Genomic DNA, 18,025 nt, shown 5'->3' with positions numbered 1-18,025 from the left:
CAGCGAGTAAGCAGCTAAAGTCCTGAAGTTCCCCGTTGGAGACAGGAGGGCGCCTTGTCCACGAGCACCATGTCTCTCTCCGCCTTGCCTCACTTGGCAACGGCCACGACCAACGCCCTATACTCCTCCAAGTCATCGCATCTGACCCCTGACCTAACCCCCCCCGACCCCCCCCCCTCAATTGCATGCACAGTCCGGGGTCACCAATTGGAAGCAACCGCGGATCCTTTGCAGGGCCATCTAAGCCTTGGAGTGTTTCAGACTCAAGCAGATCTTTGACTAAATTGTCAGGACCCCTCCTGGCAGCAGTGGTTCAGAAAACTGCTCCACTCTTGGCACCAGGCAGCCCTCGGTGTCTGGGAAAAGATCTTCAGTAAGGGCAGACGTGCCCTACATGAAGGCCTGGTAGGTAGTGAGGAGGCTTACTCCTTCATCACTACCATCCAGGTGCCCTGAGGGTAACTATCCCCAGGGCCATCCCCAGACAGTGCAGACAGCACCTTGAGGCCTTCCAGTTCATGCAGCATGGGCAAGACCTCAGTGGCAATGCCCACCTCAGCCTCCGAGGTGCCTGTCCTAGTCAACGTGGACTGCGGGGATGGTGGTGTCCCTCTCTCCTAGTGAGGACAGAGAGAACTTTCCAGGGGATGTAACTCCCTCATCCCCAGGGGTGGTCTTGTTAGTAATGGACTGGCACCTCCGTCACTCCGACCCCAAGGAATGGTGCCCTATCCGGGAGATGAGGGTACAAGCAATGCCTCCATCTCTCCACTATTCTGCTGCTCTCCCAACCTTTCTTCTTTTCTTCTGTAGGTTTCGGGTCACACGAGGGGTGAGGGGAAACTGGGGGGCACCACCTGTTCACATGTGCACTTATTATCAACAGGCAGCAGTCACTGGCAGCAAAACACAATAGTATAGGCCACAGCTAGGAAGCCATAATCTGGAGAGGGCCCTGGCTTCAATCTATCACAGGCTCCAGCTCCAAACCACAGTCAGTCACAGACAATGGCTTAGGCCCCAAACCATTATTGTCCAGGCCTGAGTCCCCCAACTAAAGTAAGACTCCAGCTCCAGGAGAAAGCCTCCCAGCAGCACGCTGGATAGAAAAGTTCAGAAACATCCATGCTCCAGTAACCGGCCCTGCTGGGCAACAGCTAGGAAGAAATGCAGGGCACTACACTTGGCACAATAGCAGACACAGCCAACCCCAAGCCCTTTCCAGCAGGCAGGCTGCAGCACCCAATAACCCAGGTCTCCAGGCCCCAATCAACTACAGCTGCTCTTAGTTGCGACAGGTGCTGTCAACCCGGCCTCCAAGTTCAGACAGCAGAGTGCAGCCTCCCAGTACACTGCCCCTTTCAGGAAAAAAACACCACCAACCTCTGCCTCCCACCCTAACACTAATTTTGATTGATTGAATCATTTATGTCATGCGTATTCCACATAAAATGTAAACTGAAAAGTTTCCACCAATGCTCTCAATGCCTTTAGGGAGTGGTGGACACCCCAGTGGGTGGAGTTCTTTATTAGCCACGCAATTATATTTTGATTTAATTGCGACCCTCCCCCTTCACTTCATTTCATGTAAGCCTTGCCCCTGACAGGCTCTGCTTGTTTCTAGTTCTCGGGCCACTGGTATGTCTTTCCTGGGGTTGAAATATTGAAGATGCTGAAACGTTTATACCATTGCCATGAATTGACATCATTCTCGTTAACTTAAATTAGAATAAAAAATACAGAAAGCTAATTTAAAGGCAGTCCAACGTTTGCTTCTCTGCTGCCAGAGTCTCGCTCTGTAGTACACCAGCCCACACGACACTGCCAACCCAGAGTCCCACTCTGAACTACACCAGCCCACACTACACTGCCAACCCAGAGTCGCGCTCCAGACTACCCCAGCCCACACTACACTGCCACCCCAGAGTCCCGCTCCAGACTACACCAGTCTAAACTGCACTGCCACCCCAGAGTTCTGCACCAGACTACACCAGCCCACACTACACAGACAACCTAGAGTCCCACTCCAGACTACACCAGCCCACACTACACTGCCAACCCAGCGTCCCACTCCAGACTACACCAGCCCATACTACACTGCCACCCCAGAGTCCCACTCCAGACTACACCAGCCCACACTACGCTGCCAACTCAAAGCGCCACTCCTGACTACACCAGCACACACTACACTGCCAACCCAGAGTCCCGCTCCAGACTATACCAGCCCACACTACACAGCCAACCCAGAGTCCCACTCCAGACTACACCACTCCAGTCTATACCAGCCTGCACTACACTGCCACCCCAGAGTCCCACTCAAGATGACACCAGCCCACACTACACTGCCACCCCAGAGTCCCACTCAAGATGACACCAGCCCACACTACACTGCCACCCCAGAGTGCTACTCCGGACTACACCAGCCCACACTACACTGCCAACCCTGAGTCCAGCTCCAGACTACACCAGCCCACACAGCACTGCCACCCCAAAGGTTACACTCCGGACTACACCAGCCCACACTGCACTGCCACCCCAAAGTCCCACACCAGACTAAACCAGCCCACACTACACTGACAAACCAGAGTCCCACTCCGGACTACACCAACCCACAATACACTGCCACTCCAGAGTCCCACTCCGGACTACACCAACCCACAATACACTGCCACCCCAGAGTGCTACTCCGGACTATACCAGCCCACACTACACTGCCAACCCTGAGTCCAACTCCAGACTAGACCAGCCCACACTACACTGCCAACCAAGGGTTCCCTTCCAGGCGACACCAGCCCACACTACACTGCCACCCCAGAGTGCTACTCCGGACTACACCAGCCCACACTACGCTGCCAAACCAGAGTCCCACTCCAGACTACACCAGCCCACACTACGCTGCCAAACCAGAGTCCCACTTCAGAATACACCAGCCCACACAGCAGTGCCACCACAGAGGCCCACTCAAGACGACACCAGCCCACACTACACTGCCACCCCAGAGTCCAGCTCCAGACTACACCAGCCCACACTACACTGCCACCCCAGAGACCCACTCAAGACGACACCAGCCCACACTACACTGCCACCCCAGAGACCCACTCAAGACGACACCAGCCCACACTACACTGCCACCCCAGAGACCCACTCAAGACGACACCAGCCCACACTACACTGCCACCCCAGAGACCCACTCAAGACGACACCAGCCCACACTACACTGCCACCCCAGAGACCCACTCAAGACGACACCAGCCCACACTACACTGCCACCCCAGAGACCCACTCAAGACGACACCAGCCCACACTACACTGCCACCCCAGAGACCCACTCAAGACGACACCAGCCCACACTACACTGCCACCCCAGAGACCCACTCAAGACGACACCAGCCCACACTACACTGCCACCCCAGAGACCCACTCAAGACGACACCAGCCCACACTACACTGCCACCCCAGAGACCCACTCAAGACGACACCAGCCCACACTACACTGCCCAGCCCACACTACACTGCCAACCCAGAGACCCACTCCGGACTACACCAGCCCATACTGCACTGCCAACCAGAGTCCCACTTCAGACTACACCAGCCCACACTGCACTGCCAACCCAGAGTCCCACTCCAGACTACACCAGCCCACACTTCACTGCCACACCAAAGTCCCACTCCAGACTACACCTATCCATGCAACACTGCTAACCCAGTGTCCTGCTCCAGGCTGCACCAGCCCACACTACACTGCCACCCCAGTGTCCTGCTCCAGGCTGCACCAGCCCACACTTCACTGCCAACCCAAGATCCCCCTCCAGACTGCACCAGCCCACACTATGCTGCCACCCCAGTGTCCTGCTCCGGACTACACCAGCCCACACTACACTGCCAACCCAGAGACCCACTCCGGACTACACCAGCCCATACTGCACTGCCAACCAGAGTCCCACTTCAGACTACACCAGCCCACACTGCACTGCCAACCCAGAGTCCCACTCCAGACTACACCAGCCCACCCGACAATGCCAACCCAGCGTCCCACTCCGGACTACACCAGCCCACACTACACTGCCAACTCAGTGTCCTGCTCCCGGCTGCGCCAGCCCATACTACACTGCCACCCCAGAGTACTGTTTTGGGCTACATTTTTGAAGGCACAGCGTTGGTATTTTCTGTATGTACTTCGTTAAGGTGTTTGACAAGGTTCCTCATGGTTGACTGATTAGCAAGGTTAGATCGCAGATTATGGGGACAGCTAGTCATTTGGATACAGAATCGGCTAGAAGTTAGACAACAGAGTGTGGTGGTGGAGGGATGCTTTTTGTACTGGAGGCCTGTGACCAGCAGTGTCCCACAGGGATCGGTGCTGGGTCCATTGCTTTTTGTTATTTATATAAATTATTTAGTTGTGATTATAGAAGGTATCGTTTGTAAATCTGCAAATGACACCAAAATTGGTAGCGTAGTGGGCAGCAAAGAAGGTTCCCTGAGTACGACGGTACTTAATCAATGGTCCAAAGTGGCAAGGAGTGGCAGATCGTGTTTAATTTCGATAACTGTGAGGTGTTACATTTTGCTAGAGCAAATCAGAGCAGGACTTATACACTTAATGATAACGTCCCGGGGAGTGTTGCTGAACAAAGGAACCTTGGAGTTCAGGTTCATAGCTCCTTGAAAGTGAAGTCCCAGGTAGACAGGGTGGTGAAGAAGACATTTGGTATGTTTTCCTTTGTTGGTCAGAGTTAAAAATCACACAACACCAGATTATAGTCCAACAGGCTTATTTGGAAATACAAGCTTTCGGAGCACTGTTCCTTCCTCTGACAAGGGTGCAGCACTCCGAAAGCTAGTATTTCCAAATAACCCTGTTGGACTATAACCTGGTGTTGTGTGATTTTTAACTTTGTCCACCCTAGTCCAACGTTGGCTCCTCCCCATCTTTATTGGTCAGTGCACTGAGTATAGGAGTTGGGATGTCATCTTGCAGCTGTACAGAACATTGCTTAGGCCACTTTTGGAATGCTGTGTTCAATTCTGGTCTCCTTGCTATACAAAGCATGTTTGTTAAACTTGAAAGCGTGCAGAAGAGATTAATAAGGATCTTGCCAGGGTTGGAGGGTTTGAGCTGTAGGGAGAGGTCGAATAGACTGGTGCTATTTCCTCTGCAGCATTGGAGGCTGAGGGGTGACCTCATAGAGGTTTATGAAATCATGAGGGGTATGGATAGGGTGAATGGTCAAGGTGTTTTCCCTAGAGTCGGGGAGCCCAAAACTAGATGGCATACATTTAAGGTGAGAGGGGAAAGATTTAAAAGGAACCTTCGGGACAACTTTGTCACACAGAGGGTGGTGCATGTATGGAATGATCTGCCAGAGAAAGTGGTGGAGGCTGGTACAGTCATATTTAAAAGGGATCTGGATGAGACTAGATTAATTTAGGATATCTGGTTGGCGTATATTGAAGGGTCTGTTTCCATGCTGAATGTCTCTTTCATCTTATGACTGTATAACTTACCCACCACTGGTGTTAGTCTCACAGGTCTGTCGTTCCCAAGCTTCTTCCTCTAGCCTTTCTCAAATAAAGGCATGGAATTAGCCACCCTCCAATTCTCTGGCATCTCACCTGTGGTTATTGATGAGACAAATATTTCTGTCCTGCAATTTCTTCCCTAACTTTCCACAACAACCTGCAACACACTTGATCAGGTCCCAGAGATTTATCAACCTTTATGATTTCTAAGACCTCCAACACATTCTCTTCTGTAATCTGAACTATTTTCAAAATATCAATGTTTATTTCCCTGAGTTCTCTAGCCTCAATTTCTTTCTCCACAGTAAAAACTGACGCAAAATATTCATTTCATGTCTTTCCCATCTCCTGCGGTTCTACACATAGGCAGCTTTGCTGATCTTTAAGGGGGTCCTATTCTCCTCTTACTTAGTTTTTTGTCCTTAATGTATTTGTGGAATTCATTTGGATTCTCCTTAACCCTATTTGCCAAAGCTTTCTCATGTCTCATTTCTGCCCTCCATATATGCTTTTCGGGATGTTCATGAGCAGTCCCTAGACATGACTGAGCAGACTCCTGTCTGCTGTCTTTGCAGCTCCCTGAGTGTTGATCCATAATTCTCCTGACTGCTGCTGATGACCTGACTGGACTGACTGCTGTCCATTCCCCTCCCTGCAGTCAGACACATCCCCTGACTGTCACTGGCCCAAGTGGACAACTGACCGTGGTCACGCCCCTGGACTATTGAGGGAGTTAGAAAGCCACAAAGGGATTAGTTCCATGTTTTACTTCTCTGCCAAGGCAGACTGGGGACTCAAGGGTTAAACATTCCACTACCAGAGAGACTCACTGCAGTAATAATTGCATGTCTGTCCTCTTATAGAATAGACATAACAGCTCAGTAGGGAGGAGGCTGACTGAATGTTAGAAAAGGAATCCATTGGAGACACACATGTAGATTCCTCTGCAGCCTTAGGCAGAGGTATTTGTCTTCCCCAGACAAGACTGACAGCCTTGGCCACAACCCTGTTAAACTGCCTCCCACTCCCATTATCATAGTTCCCCTCTGTATTAGCATAGGTATGTGAATCCCTCATTGAAAACAGGCAAAACCCTTCTGTTTTACTGCCTTCCCATCAATACATGATCATGAAGAATGAATATTCAGTCCCTGTAATCCATTCACTTGTTATCACAGAACGTTGACATTCACTCGGCTTTGTAATTTTATAATTGCCTATTTTAAACTATGTAATGACAATCAACCATGTGATTGATAGACCTTTTGTTTAATTCCTATAAAAATACTCTCTTTGTTTGTAAAGCAGAGATTCATGGAGAGGTGTAACCACAAGTAGACACACAGCTACTTTTGGGGACATTGAGAATCTCTCACCGGCTGTCCCATAATAAAGCATCTACCATTGTCCTGAAACTGGTATTGCCCGGATTTGTAGAACCAAATATACATCTACACTATGACCATGACTAATTGTACCAAGATCCACTGATAGACCATGGCTCTCCTTTACTCGGACTGAGGATGAGTTATACCCAGTTTCTGACATGACCACTTGATTGAACGATTATGCAATGGCACATGCTGTAGGTAGTAGATTGAAGTCCCGGTGTGTGCTGTACAGCAAGACAAGTCCCAATGCACCCCCACCTACCAACCGTCTGACTGCAGAGCTTGGATACAGTGTGTGAATATCCAGAATGGGGAAGATGTGATGGAGAGCATCATTCTCTCATTTACATTCTTTGACAGACTGACATTCATGTCAAGGTCAGGAATATTCTGCCTGATCGGACCACACCCCAGAATAACAAGGAAGTATTCATTAGGGGAGGGTGAGATGCACAGAGCTGAGAACAGGGAGTAGCATATCCCCCAACTCCTCTTATAGTTGTAGGAGAGACAGAGAAAGCTTGGGCCCGTATTTCTATTTTATTCTTTATCTGTGATAAACCATGGTGTATTTTAAAACTACATGTGATTCACAATGTGTCAGTTATTATTCTACTCACCACATGCTCCTTCAGATCCAGTAAATTCCAAATAAGAAGCATTTTCCATGTGAACTGGACTGATGTCTGACTGATTTATGTAAATAATGTCTCTCAGCAACAGTGAACTCTTGTGTGAACTGCTATTGGTGAGAGTGAAATGTTGACAACATTTCCCTCCAGTGGACATGGCAGTTGGATACGACTTTCCAATATCACCACGGGTTATGTAGAGTTGGCCAACGGATCCTTTCCAGGTGATGCAGATTTCTGATGAAGCTGCAGGTGTAGGTGCTGCAGGATCTTGTGTCCAGGAAGATGAACCATTCCCAATGAGATGAGCTTCTATTTCTAAGCCTGTTTTCTTTACAGACACTTTCAATGAACATGGGTCTGGGCCAATGTAGTGATGAGATTTATTAATGTGACTGTTCAGGTATCCACAAACTGTAAACTCAGCACCAACTATTGCTGCAAATACAATCACAAGGTAAACGTTAATCAGCCTCTTGGAAACAGAGTGAGAATTTGAGGGAGTAGGAATAAGTGGATCTTTTTTAGTCTGGCTAGGACACCACAAGGGCTGGTGCTGGGGCCTCAACTCTTTCCAATTTATATAAAGACTTGGATGAAGGGACCAAAGTATGTTTCCTAACTTTGCTGATGGCACAAAGACAGGAAGGAAAATGAGTTTTGAAGAGAATACAAAGAACTCGAAAAGGGATATAAACAGGTTAAGTGAGTGGGCAAAAATATGGCAAAGGGAATACAACATGGGAAAGGATGAAGCTCTCTGATTTGGCAGAAAGAATAACAAAGAAGCATATCATCGAAACAATGAGATGTTGCAAAGCTCTGAGATGCAGAGAGATCTGTGTGATGCAGGATGTGAATTGCAGGAGATTAATAAGCAAGTACAGTAAGCAATCAGGAAAGCGAAGAAAATGTTGTGGTTTATTACGAGGGAATTTGAATGCAAGAGTAGGGAGGTTAAGCTTCAGTTCCACAGGGTATTGGTGAGACTGCATCTGGGGTACAGTATTGGTCACTGCACTTATGGAAAGATGGTAATGCATTGGAAGCAGTTCAAGCAAGTTGACGAGACCGATACCTGGAATGAGGGGATTGCTTTATGAGGAAAGGCTATACTGACCAGACGTCCCTAACACAGCAGTATCTCCCGATAACCCCACTTAACTTTGAATGAATCCCCATGACTAAGCCAATAACCATACACACACACACACTCTAAAGCTCTGTAAATCAACACATTATTTACACTTGTATCGTGTTAATCACTTTCAAGTAACTCTTAATTCATTCCTATGAATGAATATAAACAGGTGGTAGTGAAATTCCATATGCTGGGTTTCTCTGCTGAAGATGCAGTAGATAAGAAACAAGCAGCTGCTATGACTGACACACTGCATTATGGGTTTGACAACAGGAGGGCAGGATAGTGATCTTGGACTAAGCCCCATTCTCTGCAACTCACAGGGCACAATCAGTGAAGATTGGGGACAATATTTCATCCTCACTAACACTCAACACTGGAGCCCCCCAGGGTGCATACTCAGTCCCCTACTGTACTCACTGTATACCCATGACTGCATCGTCAAATACCAAGCTAATGTCATTTACAAGTTTGCTGATGACACAACCATAGTCTGTTGAATCTCAGATGATGACGAAACAGACTATAGACAGGAGGTGGATCACCTGGAAAAATGGTGCACTGAGAACAACCTAGCTCTCAATGCTGGAAAAGCCATGGAACTCATTACTGACTTTCAGCGGGGTGTTACTCATGCCTCCCCCTACACATTACCAGCACAGAGGTGGAACAAGCGGAGAGTATCAAGCTCCTGGGAGTGGTCATCCACAACAAGCTTTCTTGGACTCTTGATGTGGACACATTGGTTACAAAGGCCCAACAACGTCTCTGCTTCCTCAGGCAGCTGAGGAAATTTGGCATGACAGTGAATACCCTTGCCAACTTTTAAAGGTGCGTCATCGAGAGCATTCTGTCTGGATGTATCACTACCTGGTGTGGGAACTGTACCATTCAAGATCGGAGATGGTTACAGAGAGTGGTGAACTCAGCCCGGACAATCTTCCATCTTTTGAATCCATGTACCAGGCCCACTGTCAAAGAAAGGCTGCCAGCATTCTTAAAGATCCATCCCACCCTGGCAATGTTTTTCTACAACCTCTACCATTGGGGAGAGGGTACAGAAGCCTGAACACACGCACCAGCCAGTTTCAAAACAGTTTCTACCTTATTGTTGTTAGAATACTGAATGGACTCACAAACTCTTAACATTCACCTGCACCTGTGTTTTTGTTTTTGCTGCTGTTTACCTATTATTTATTATCTATGCTACTTAACTCTGTGATCTGCCTGTATTGCTCGCAAGACAAAGCTTTCACTGTGCCTCAGTACACGTGACAATAACTTCAATTCAATTCAATTCAAACATTTACTCTGTTTCTGCAACCTCCACACAGATAGTTGCTCCAGGCTGGAATTCAACCCATATCTCTGGTGCTGTGAGGTAGCATTGCTAACCATTGAACCACCATGCCACCCACTGGTGATGGATAGGTTAACTGAATGTGCAACATATTGGCAGATTTGATATCTTATGGGTGAGTGAAGGTTAGTCACTTATAGTAAAAATAGAAAAGCAAAATGCTTTTGAAGGGCATGAAACCTGTCAATGTTGATGCTTGGAGAGTCTCAGATAAAGTTGTATAAGGTGCTACATCATGGGGTATACCCTCCTGCTTAATTTAAACCAGCACCACAGAAAAGGCTTATCGCGTGCAGTAATCTGTGAAAATTCGAGAGGTCAAGGACTATTTAAAGTAAAAATTAACAGCTTTATTTCTTAAAGTATGACAGAGAATAATTAACTAATAACTATTTACAACTCCTTCCTCTAACCTATCTTTTACTTTCTCTTCTATAATACTAGTCCATTCAAATTTCAAAACCAGCCAATAGTCAAGTCTTCTCTTTATTTCTTCCTCTGTAGAGTTGCTCTCTGGATTGGTGTTGATGTTTTTCTCTGTACAAACTCCTTCTCTAGACAGGTCTCTCTCAGGGAGTTCTGACTAGCAGCCTACACCTATTGGTCTTTTGGCAGTTCTCCCTCAATTGTTCAATCTTTCCTGGTCTTATATCCTCAAAGCATCAGATTGTGTCATTGATTTTTAATATTGTCAATATACTAAATTCAAGCTTGATTGAAGGTTGCTACTTTTCTGGGGTATAATATAAACTGATTGGCATAATTCAAATTTGTTTTTATCTCCAGGCAACCAGCTACCTTAATTGCTGGACCAAAAGGTTACATTGTATCTTATTCAGAACACTTGGTGCTGTTTGGTAGTTCTGCTAGCTTTTAATTTTCTTAAAGGTACAGTACACCCAAACCTTCATAACAAAGGAGCACAGAAAATGAGCAGCAAGCAATTAGGAAGGCAAGTGGCATTTTTTTTTGCAAGGAGTTTGGAGGACAAAAATAAGGAAGTCTTGCTCCAATAGCATAGGATTCTGGAAATACCACAGTACTGCACTGAATTTTGGTTGCCAAATCTGAGGAAGGATGTACTTGACTTAGTGGTGGTACAGTAAAAGGCCACTGGGTTGGTCTCTGGAATGAAAAGTTGAGTAGAGGCAAGGTAAGCTGGTCCTAACTCGTCTGAAGTTTTGTGGAATGAGGGGTGATCTGTTTGAACCATACACGACTCTCAAAGGGCTTGTTAAGGTAGACTTGGAGAGGTCGTTTCACATGGATAAGAATCCAGCACACCGAGGTATAGCCACAGAAAAAGGGTCAATCATTTTGGATTAAGATGAGGAGAAATTTCTTCACTTCTTCACTTACCAGCTTTTGGAATCTGGGGTGGGGGGGGGGGGGGGGGGGGTGGTGAGAATGCTCCATCACTGAATGTGTTCAAGACAGATACTGATTGATTCTTGATCGCTTTGTGAATTAAGGGGCGTGGGAAGCAGGAAATGGAGTTGAGGTTGAAGACCAGCCATGGCCACAATTGAATGGCACTGTAGTGTCAAGGGGCTGAATGGCCAACTCCTACTCCTTTTTAATTGGTTCGTAACATTCCAAAGCAGTTCAACAATGTAGAGATAATAGATTGGTCTAGAGATAAAATTTGCATTCTGAATTTAACCTGTACCTTTGATGAAACGAGCTTGCCTGAGATTTTGCACTGAAAGGAGATCGCGTGTTCACAGAGTTTACAATATTCTGTCGGAGACTGAGGGGTGACCTTTTGGAGGCTTATAAAATCATGAGGGGGATGTATAGGATAAATAGACAAAGACTTTTCCCTGGGGTGGAGGAGTCCAGAACTAGAGGGCATAGGTTTAAGGTGAGAGGGGAAAGATATAAAAGAGGCCGAAGGGGGCAACGTTTTCACTCAGAGGGTGGTGCGTGTATGGAATGACCTGCCAGAGAAAGTGGTGGAGGCTGGTACAGTTACAACATTTAAAAGGCATCTGGATGGGTATATGAATAGGAAGGGTTTGGAGGGATATGGGCGGGGTGCTAGCAGGTGGGACTAGTTTGGGTTGGGATATTTGGTCAGCTTGGACAAGTTGGACCGAAGGGTCTGTTTCCATGCTGCACATCTCTATGATTCTATGACTCCTGCCATGTCTGTTCCCTTCCTCAGCCTGAGCCTGTTAGCAAGGAAGAAGCTCAGGAACAGAATCCCATGTTATATACTGCTCACGAGGGAGGACTTTAATCACATTGAATGTCTATGTTGCTGTGGAATTTATTTACATTCTTACATTTACTGCAGGAAAATACAGGATTCACAATAATAATTAACTCATAAGAAGTTTGCAATCGTTTAGTCAGTTGTTGCATTTGTCTTATATTTATTTCTTTAATTATCTTAGTTATGTTACCTTTTATAAAGTGGTGCAGCACAGTGTTAACTTTCTGTCTTTCAATGGTTGATTATGTACAGAAATTGCATTACACAATGTTACTATTAACTATGGCCAATGTTCATATTGGGATGCATCATTCATTAGGGTGTGAATCCACATTTCCCATTGGATCACTCGCCTGAAACAATCATCAAAAATAACATAGGATTTTAAAAGAAGTGAAACAAAGGAAGTGCTGAGAAATGAATTACCTTTCCCAATGTGAAAGCTGAAGAAATTTAACAGAAGACATTGACAGTTGATCAGTCTGTGAAAGGAGCTGGTTTTGAGAGGCATCTTCCACTGGGTTCCTCCTCTGGAAAATCAACATTGTGAATATGAGAGCACAGGGTGAGGTTCACACAAATGATGGTTAGAAACATAGAAAATAGAAGCAAGAGTAGGCCATTTGGCCCATTGAGCTTGCTATGCTGCCATTTAATATGATCATTGCTGATCATTCAGCTCAATAACCTGTTCCTGCTTACTCCAGATATCTTTTGACTTGTTTAGCCCAAAGAACTATATCTAACTCTTTGAAAACATTTAATGTTCTGGCCTCAACTGCTTTCTGTGGCAAAAAACCTTCCCAGACTCACCACTCTTTGGGTGAAGAAATCTCTCCTTGTCTCAGTGCTAAATGACCCATATCCTTAGGCAGTCACCCCTGGTTCTGTACTTCCTGGTCATTGGAAACATCCTTCCTGTATTTATTTTTTCTAGTCCTGAGAACATTTAATAGTTTTCTATGAGGTTCTCCCTTATTCTTCCAAACTCAAATGAATACGATCCTGACCAACCTTGTCTCTCTTCATACATCAGTCCTACTATCTCAGGAATCAGTCAGATAAACCTTCGCTGCACTCCTTCCACACCTAGAACATCCTTCCTCAGCTAAGGGTACCAAAACTGCACACAATACTCCAGGCATAGTCTCACCAAGGCCCCTTACAATTGCAGCAAGGCGTCTCTACTCCTGTACTTGAATCCCCTCACTATGAAGGCCAACATAGCATTTTCCTTCTTCACTACCTGCTGCATCTATACTCTCCGTGGATGGTGTACAAGGACACGCAGGTTTTGTTGTGCATCCCTCTTTCCTAAACTATCATCATTCAGATAACAATCTTCCTGTTTTTGCTGCCAAAGTGGATAACCTCACAGTTATCCAAATTCTCCTTCATCTGTCATGCATTTGCCCACTTGCTGACTTTGTCTAAATCACACTGAAGCATCTCACAGTTCACACTCCCACCCAGCATTGTTTTGACTGCAAACTTGGACATATTGCATTTACATTTAAAGCATTGATATATCTTGTGAATTGTTGGGTCCTATCATTGATTACCACAGTTCCGCACTAGTCACTGCCTGCCACTCAGAAAAAGACCCATTTATTCCTATTTTTCATTTTCTGTCTGTCAACCAGTTCTTTATGTATGTTCCACTTGAAAAAACTGTGATCGGTGAATTTTGAGGGGGGGGACTTACATTACATTTAGATTACATTACATTACATTACAGTGTGGAAACAGGCCCTTCGGCCCAACAAGTCCACACCGACCCGCCGAAGCACAACCCACCCATACCCCTACATTTACCCCTTACCTAACACTACGGGCAATTTAGCATGGCCAATTCACCTGACCTGCACATCTTTGGACTGGGAGGAAACCGGAGCACCCGGAGGAAACCCACGCAGACACGGGGAGAATGTGCAAACTCCACACAGTCAGTCGCCTGAGGCGGGAATTGAACCCTGGTCTCTGGCGCTGTGAGGCAGCAGTGCTAACCACTGTGCCACCGTGCCGCCCTTATTGAGATTTGGACGGCGATGGGGTGGTCAGGCTGCTGGGACTCAGCTGTGAGTGACCAAGTGAAACAGGGACTGATAGAGAGTGAGGGCAGCTCATCTGTCCTTGTTAGTTCATGGTCTGAGGAGATCAGAGTCCGGAAATAAAAACACAGGTAGTCTGAGCTCAAAAGTAAACAGAAATGTTTGGAATTAATCAGTTTGAATTGATTGTCATGTTCCATCAATTCTTAAGATATAGATTTGTAATTCCCTCAGGTTTTCAAATAATCACAGAGCTGGCTTGGGTATTAATGTCGATAAAGTGTGGCACTGGTGAAAGCACAACAGGTCACTCAGCAACCGAGAAGCAGGAGAATCAACATTTTGGGAATAAGCTTTTCATCAGCAATTCTGTCCGTCATTCTTTGTTTTAAATACTCACCTGCTCCTCCCCAGTAGGCTCTGGATGAGCAATAAAGGAGTCACAATATTGTAACCTTGATGGCATAATGTCATGGTAAGCGCCATTTTACATACATTTAATCCAAGCAATCAAAGGTTTTCTTTAATTATACTGTGATTCCTCCTAAAGTTTAAACCACTTATAATTCAACATATTTTGATCACAAAATAAAAATATACCTATGGAAGATTTAGGAAAAATGAGACCCCACGCCACCCCCCCCCCCCCCAACTCATGCAAACAAGTAGATGGAAAATGCAAGTTCAAAGTCACACACAATGGGCCTCATGGTTTGAGGTGGTGATTTGGATACATTGGTTTGAAGAAGTGTTTAAGGTGAGCGCCTGGTTAAGGGTGATAGTTAGGCTGAGGATACTGGTGTTAGCTTTAGTAGTTGGGAGTTGAGCCTGCTTTAAAATCCAAGTAATGGAGGTGATGGAAGTTTCCCGCACTGAATGGGCACTTGGTAGCTAGGAACTCTGGCTCACCCAGGAAAGGCCTCCACAGGCACATAACTAGCTAGTAGCTGCAGTCAAGGACCTCAGATGGAGGAGTCCACTCCCAGCAAGCCTGTTGCCCAATCAGAGACTGGAGACTGTATTGATTGACAGCACCAGCAGGGAGCACCCACATCCCAGGCCTCATGATGTTGTTGGATACCCAGGCTATACTGTAACAATAAAGGGATCAGTATGTTACATTTCACTGATCTCGATTTGAAATACTGGATCAATGGAAAAATGTGTTGAACATAAAAACATAATGGTAAACCTGTATAAAACGTTATGAACATGCAGTTGGAGTGCTGGGTGTTGTTTTAGCCTCCAGGCTGTAAGAAGAATGTTGCAACAATGAAGAGGGTACAGATAAATTAGATGCACTGCAGTAACTCATCAAGGCTCCTCTGACAGCACCTTCCAACTCTGAGAAATACCACCCCGCGTGCTACATGGGAACACCACCTGCAAGATACCTCTAAGCCACACATCATCCTGACTTGGAATGTATTGTTTTTCCTTCATTGAGTACTTGGTCAAAGTCCTGATTTTCTTCCTAAAAGCACTTTGGGTGTTCCTTACATCACAAGCAATACAATGCTTCAAGATGGTGACTCAGCACCATCTTCCCAAGGACAAGTAGGAGTGGGACAATAAATCTTGATCTAGACAGCAATGTTCACATCCAGTGAACAGAGAAAAATAATTCACAAGGACGCTGCTTTGAGCCGGCAAATATAAATATGCAGACTTCAAAATCTTGCATCAGAAAAACTGAGCCAATCACTTTGAAGTGTTCACGCCCATCAAACCAGGAAGTTAAAAACTTATTCTCTTTGATTTCAGTTTAAACTGGCTTTTATTGGTAGAGGAATTGAGTTCCGGAGTCCTGAGGTCATGATGCAGTTGTATAAGACTCTGGTGCGGCTGCATCTGGAATATTGTGTGCAGTTTTGGTCGCCATACTATAGGAAGGATGTGGAGGCACTGGAACGGGTGCAGAGGAGGTTTACCAGGATGTTGCCTGGTATGGAAGGAAGATCGTATGAGGAAAGACTGAGACACTTGGGGCTGTTTTCATTAGAGAAAAGAAGGTTTAGGGGTGACTTGATTGAGGTGTACAAGATGATTAGGGGGTTTATATGGAGGATAGTGGGTTAGTATAGGTTAGGTGGGCTTGGATCGGCGCAACATCGAGGGCCAAAGGGCCTGTACTGCGCTGTATTCTTCTATGTTCTATGTTCTATGTTCTAAACCTTCAAACACGGAAATAAGTGACAATGATTGAGTTAAGAGATAAGTTAAAATAATAAAAATTAAAAAGAAAATAACTTTTTTTTTAGAAAATGTGAATATTTTAATGCTATGGAGAGATTTGACTTTCCCAAAAATAAAATTGATGAATTAGGGTTAGTGCAGGTTTCACCAAATTATAAAATTAGTGGACCATTAAAAACCCACTTGAACTTCATTTCAGGGATTTTTTTTCTAAAAGTCTTTTCTGTATGATTAACTATTAAAGTGAATACTTTTATTAAAGTATAATTTTAATGTAGAACTTTCTATACCACATCCTATGGAACTGAAAGCAACTTCTTAATATCCATATTATTTCTTGCAGGTGTAGACTTCCAAAGTTGCTGTCAGCTTCAGTGGAGAAATGATGGCAAACAGTGATAATTTCATTGGTATCATTACCACAGCAAAACACCAGGTCATAGAAACTGGACAGGAATTTCTTAAGTAAAAACTCATCTTCAGATGTGGGACGAAGATCCCAGTATTCATGCAGAGTGGATTGCCATGTGAGTGACCCACTGCAACATTATTAGAGACCAGAAGGAGCATTGTTGCATTCAATCAACCATCCCTCTCTAATCTTAAGCAGAGGAGATTAGAGGTTTCTGAAACCACGAGAGGTACACCCAAAGTTATGCACTAATTCCCTCCCTCGCCAATGTGAGCCCCTCCTGCAGGTTTCACTAATCCTGGCAATGACAGTGTTGGAAGGAAACGTGAGACAATATAATAGACCAAGAAACTCAGCAACAATTGTATAACTGTCCACGAAAGAGTGCATACATAAGGGTTCACATTTCAGCTAAGGGGAATTCAATAAGTGTTTGTAATACTTCATTAATCATTGTACTTATAAAAATTCACACAAAGCCTCACACACAAGATCCTGAAAATGGTTATGAAAGCTCAAGTGTATCACACCAAACATTTATATTCAGTACTTTTCAAAAATTGCATAATATAGGATGAACCTTTAAACTTCTGAGTTGGGGGGAAGGGAAAGTGAAAGCGACAGGGAGTATGGAGTTAAATGGAAAGATAAGCAGCAGGATAGCATATGTGAAGGCAGATTTAAACTTGAGGCAGACTGGGAATGCAGCAAAAATGAAGGATAACTTAGGACACCTTATGACTTCCAATATCTCTAATGATAAGAAAGTTAGCATTAAGGCACTTTACCTGTATGCTCATAGCATTCGTAACAAAGCAGATGAACCAATGGCACAGATCATCGTGAATGATTATAATGTGGTAGGCATCACAGAGATGTGTTTGCAGGGGGTTCAGGACTGGCAGTTAAACATCCAAGGATTTTCAACTTATCGAAAAGACAGGGAGGCGGGCAGAGGGGGCGGGGTTGCCTTGTTAGTTAAGAACAAAATTAAATCTATGGTGCTGAATGACATAGCATCGGATGATGTGGAGTCTGTGTGGGTGGAATTGAGGAACCACAAAGGCAAAAAAACCATAATGGGAGTTATGTACAGACCTC

General features: G+C 45.3%; 1 protein-coding gene across 1 annotated transcript in view; it reads right to left on the bottom strand.

The window, feature by feature from the left end:
* LOC122558521 (adhesion G-protein coupled receptor G2-like) overlaps positions 1-18,025 on the bottom strand; it is a 139,002-nt gene that overhangs the window by 100,902 nt on the left and 20,075 nt on the right. The window contains exons 2-3 of the mRNA XM_043707200.1: positions 12,692-12,795; positions 7,535-7,984 (exon numbers count right to left, since the gene is read on the bottom strand). Coding sequence (XP_043563135.1) covers positions 7,535-7,984; positions 12,692-12,776 — 535 coding nt within the window. The 5' untranslated portion in view covers positions 12,777-12,795. The remainder of the gene's footprint in view (positions 1-7,534; positions 7,985-12,691; positions 12,796-18,025) is intronic.

Source organism: Chiloscyllium plagiosum, chromosome 17 (genome assembly GCF_004010195.1).
Source record: "Chiloscyllium plagiosum isolate BGI_BamShark_2017 chromosome 17, ASM401019v2, whole genome shotgun sequence".
Taxonomy (NCBI): domain Eukaryota; kingdom Metazoa; phylum Chordata; class Chondrichthyes; order Orectolobiformes; family Hemiscylliidae; genus Chiloscyllium; species Chiloscyllium plagiosum.
Note: the sequence above shows the minus strand (reverse complement) of the source record. Positions and strands in the feature narration are given on the sequence as shown.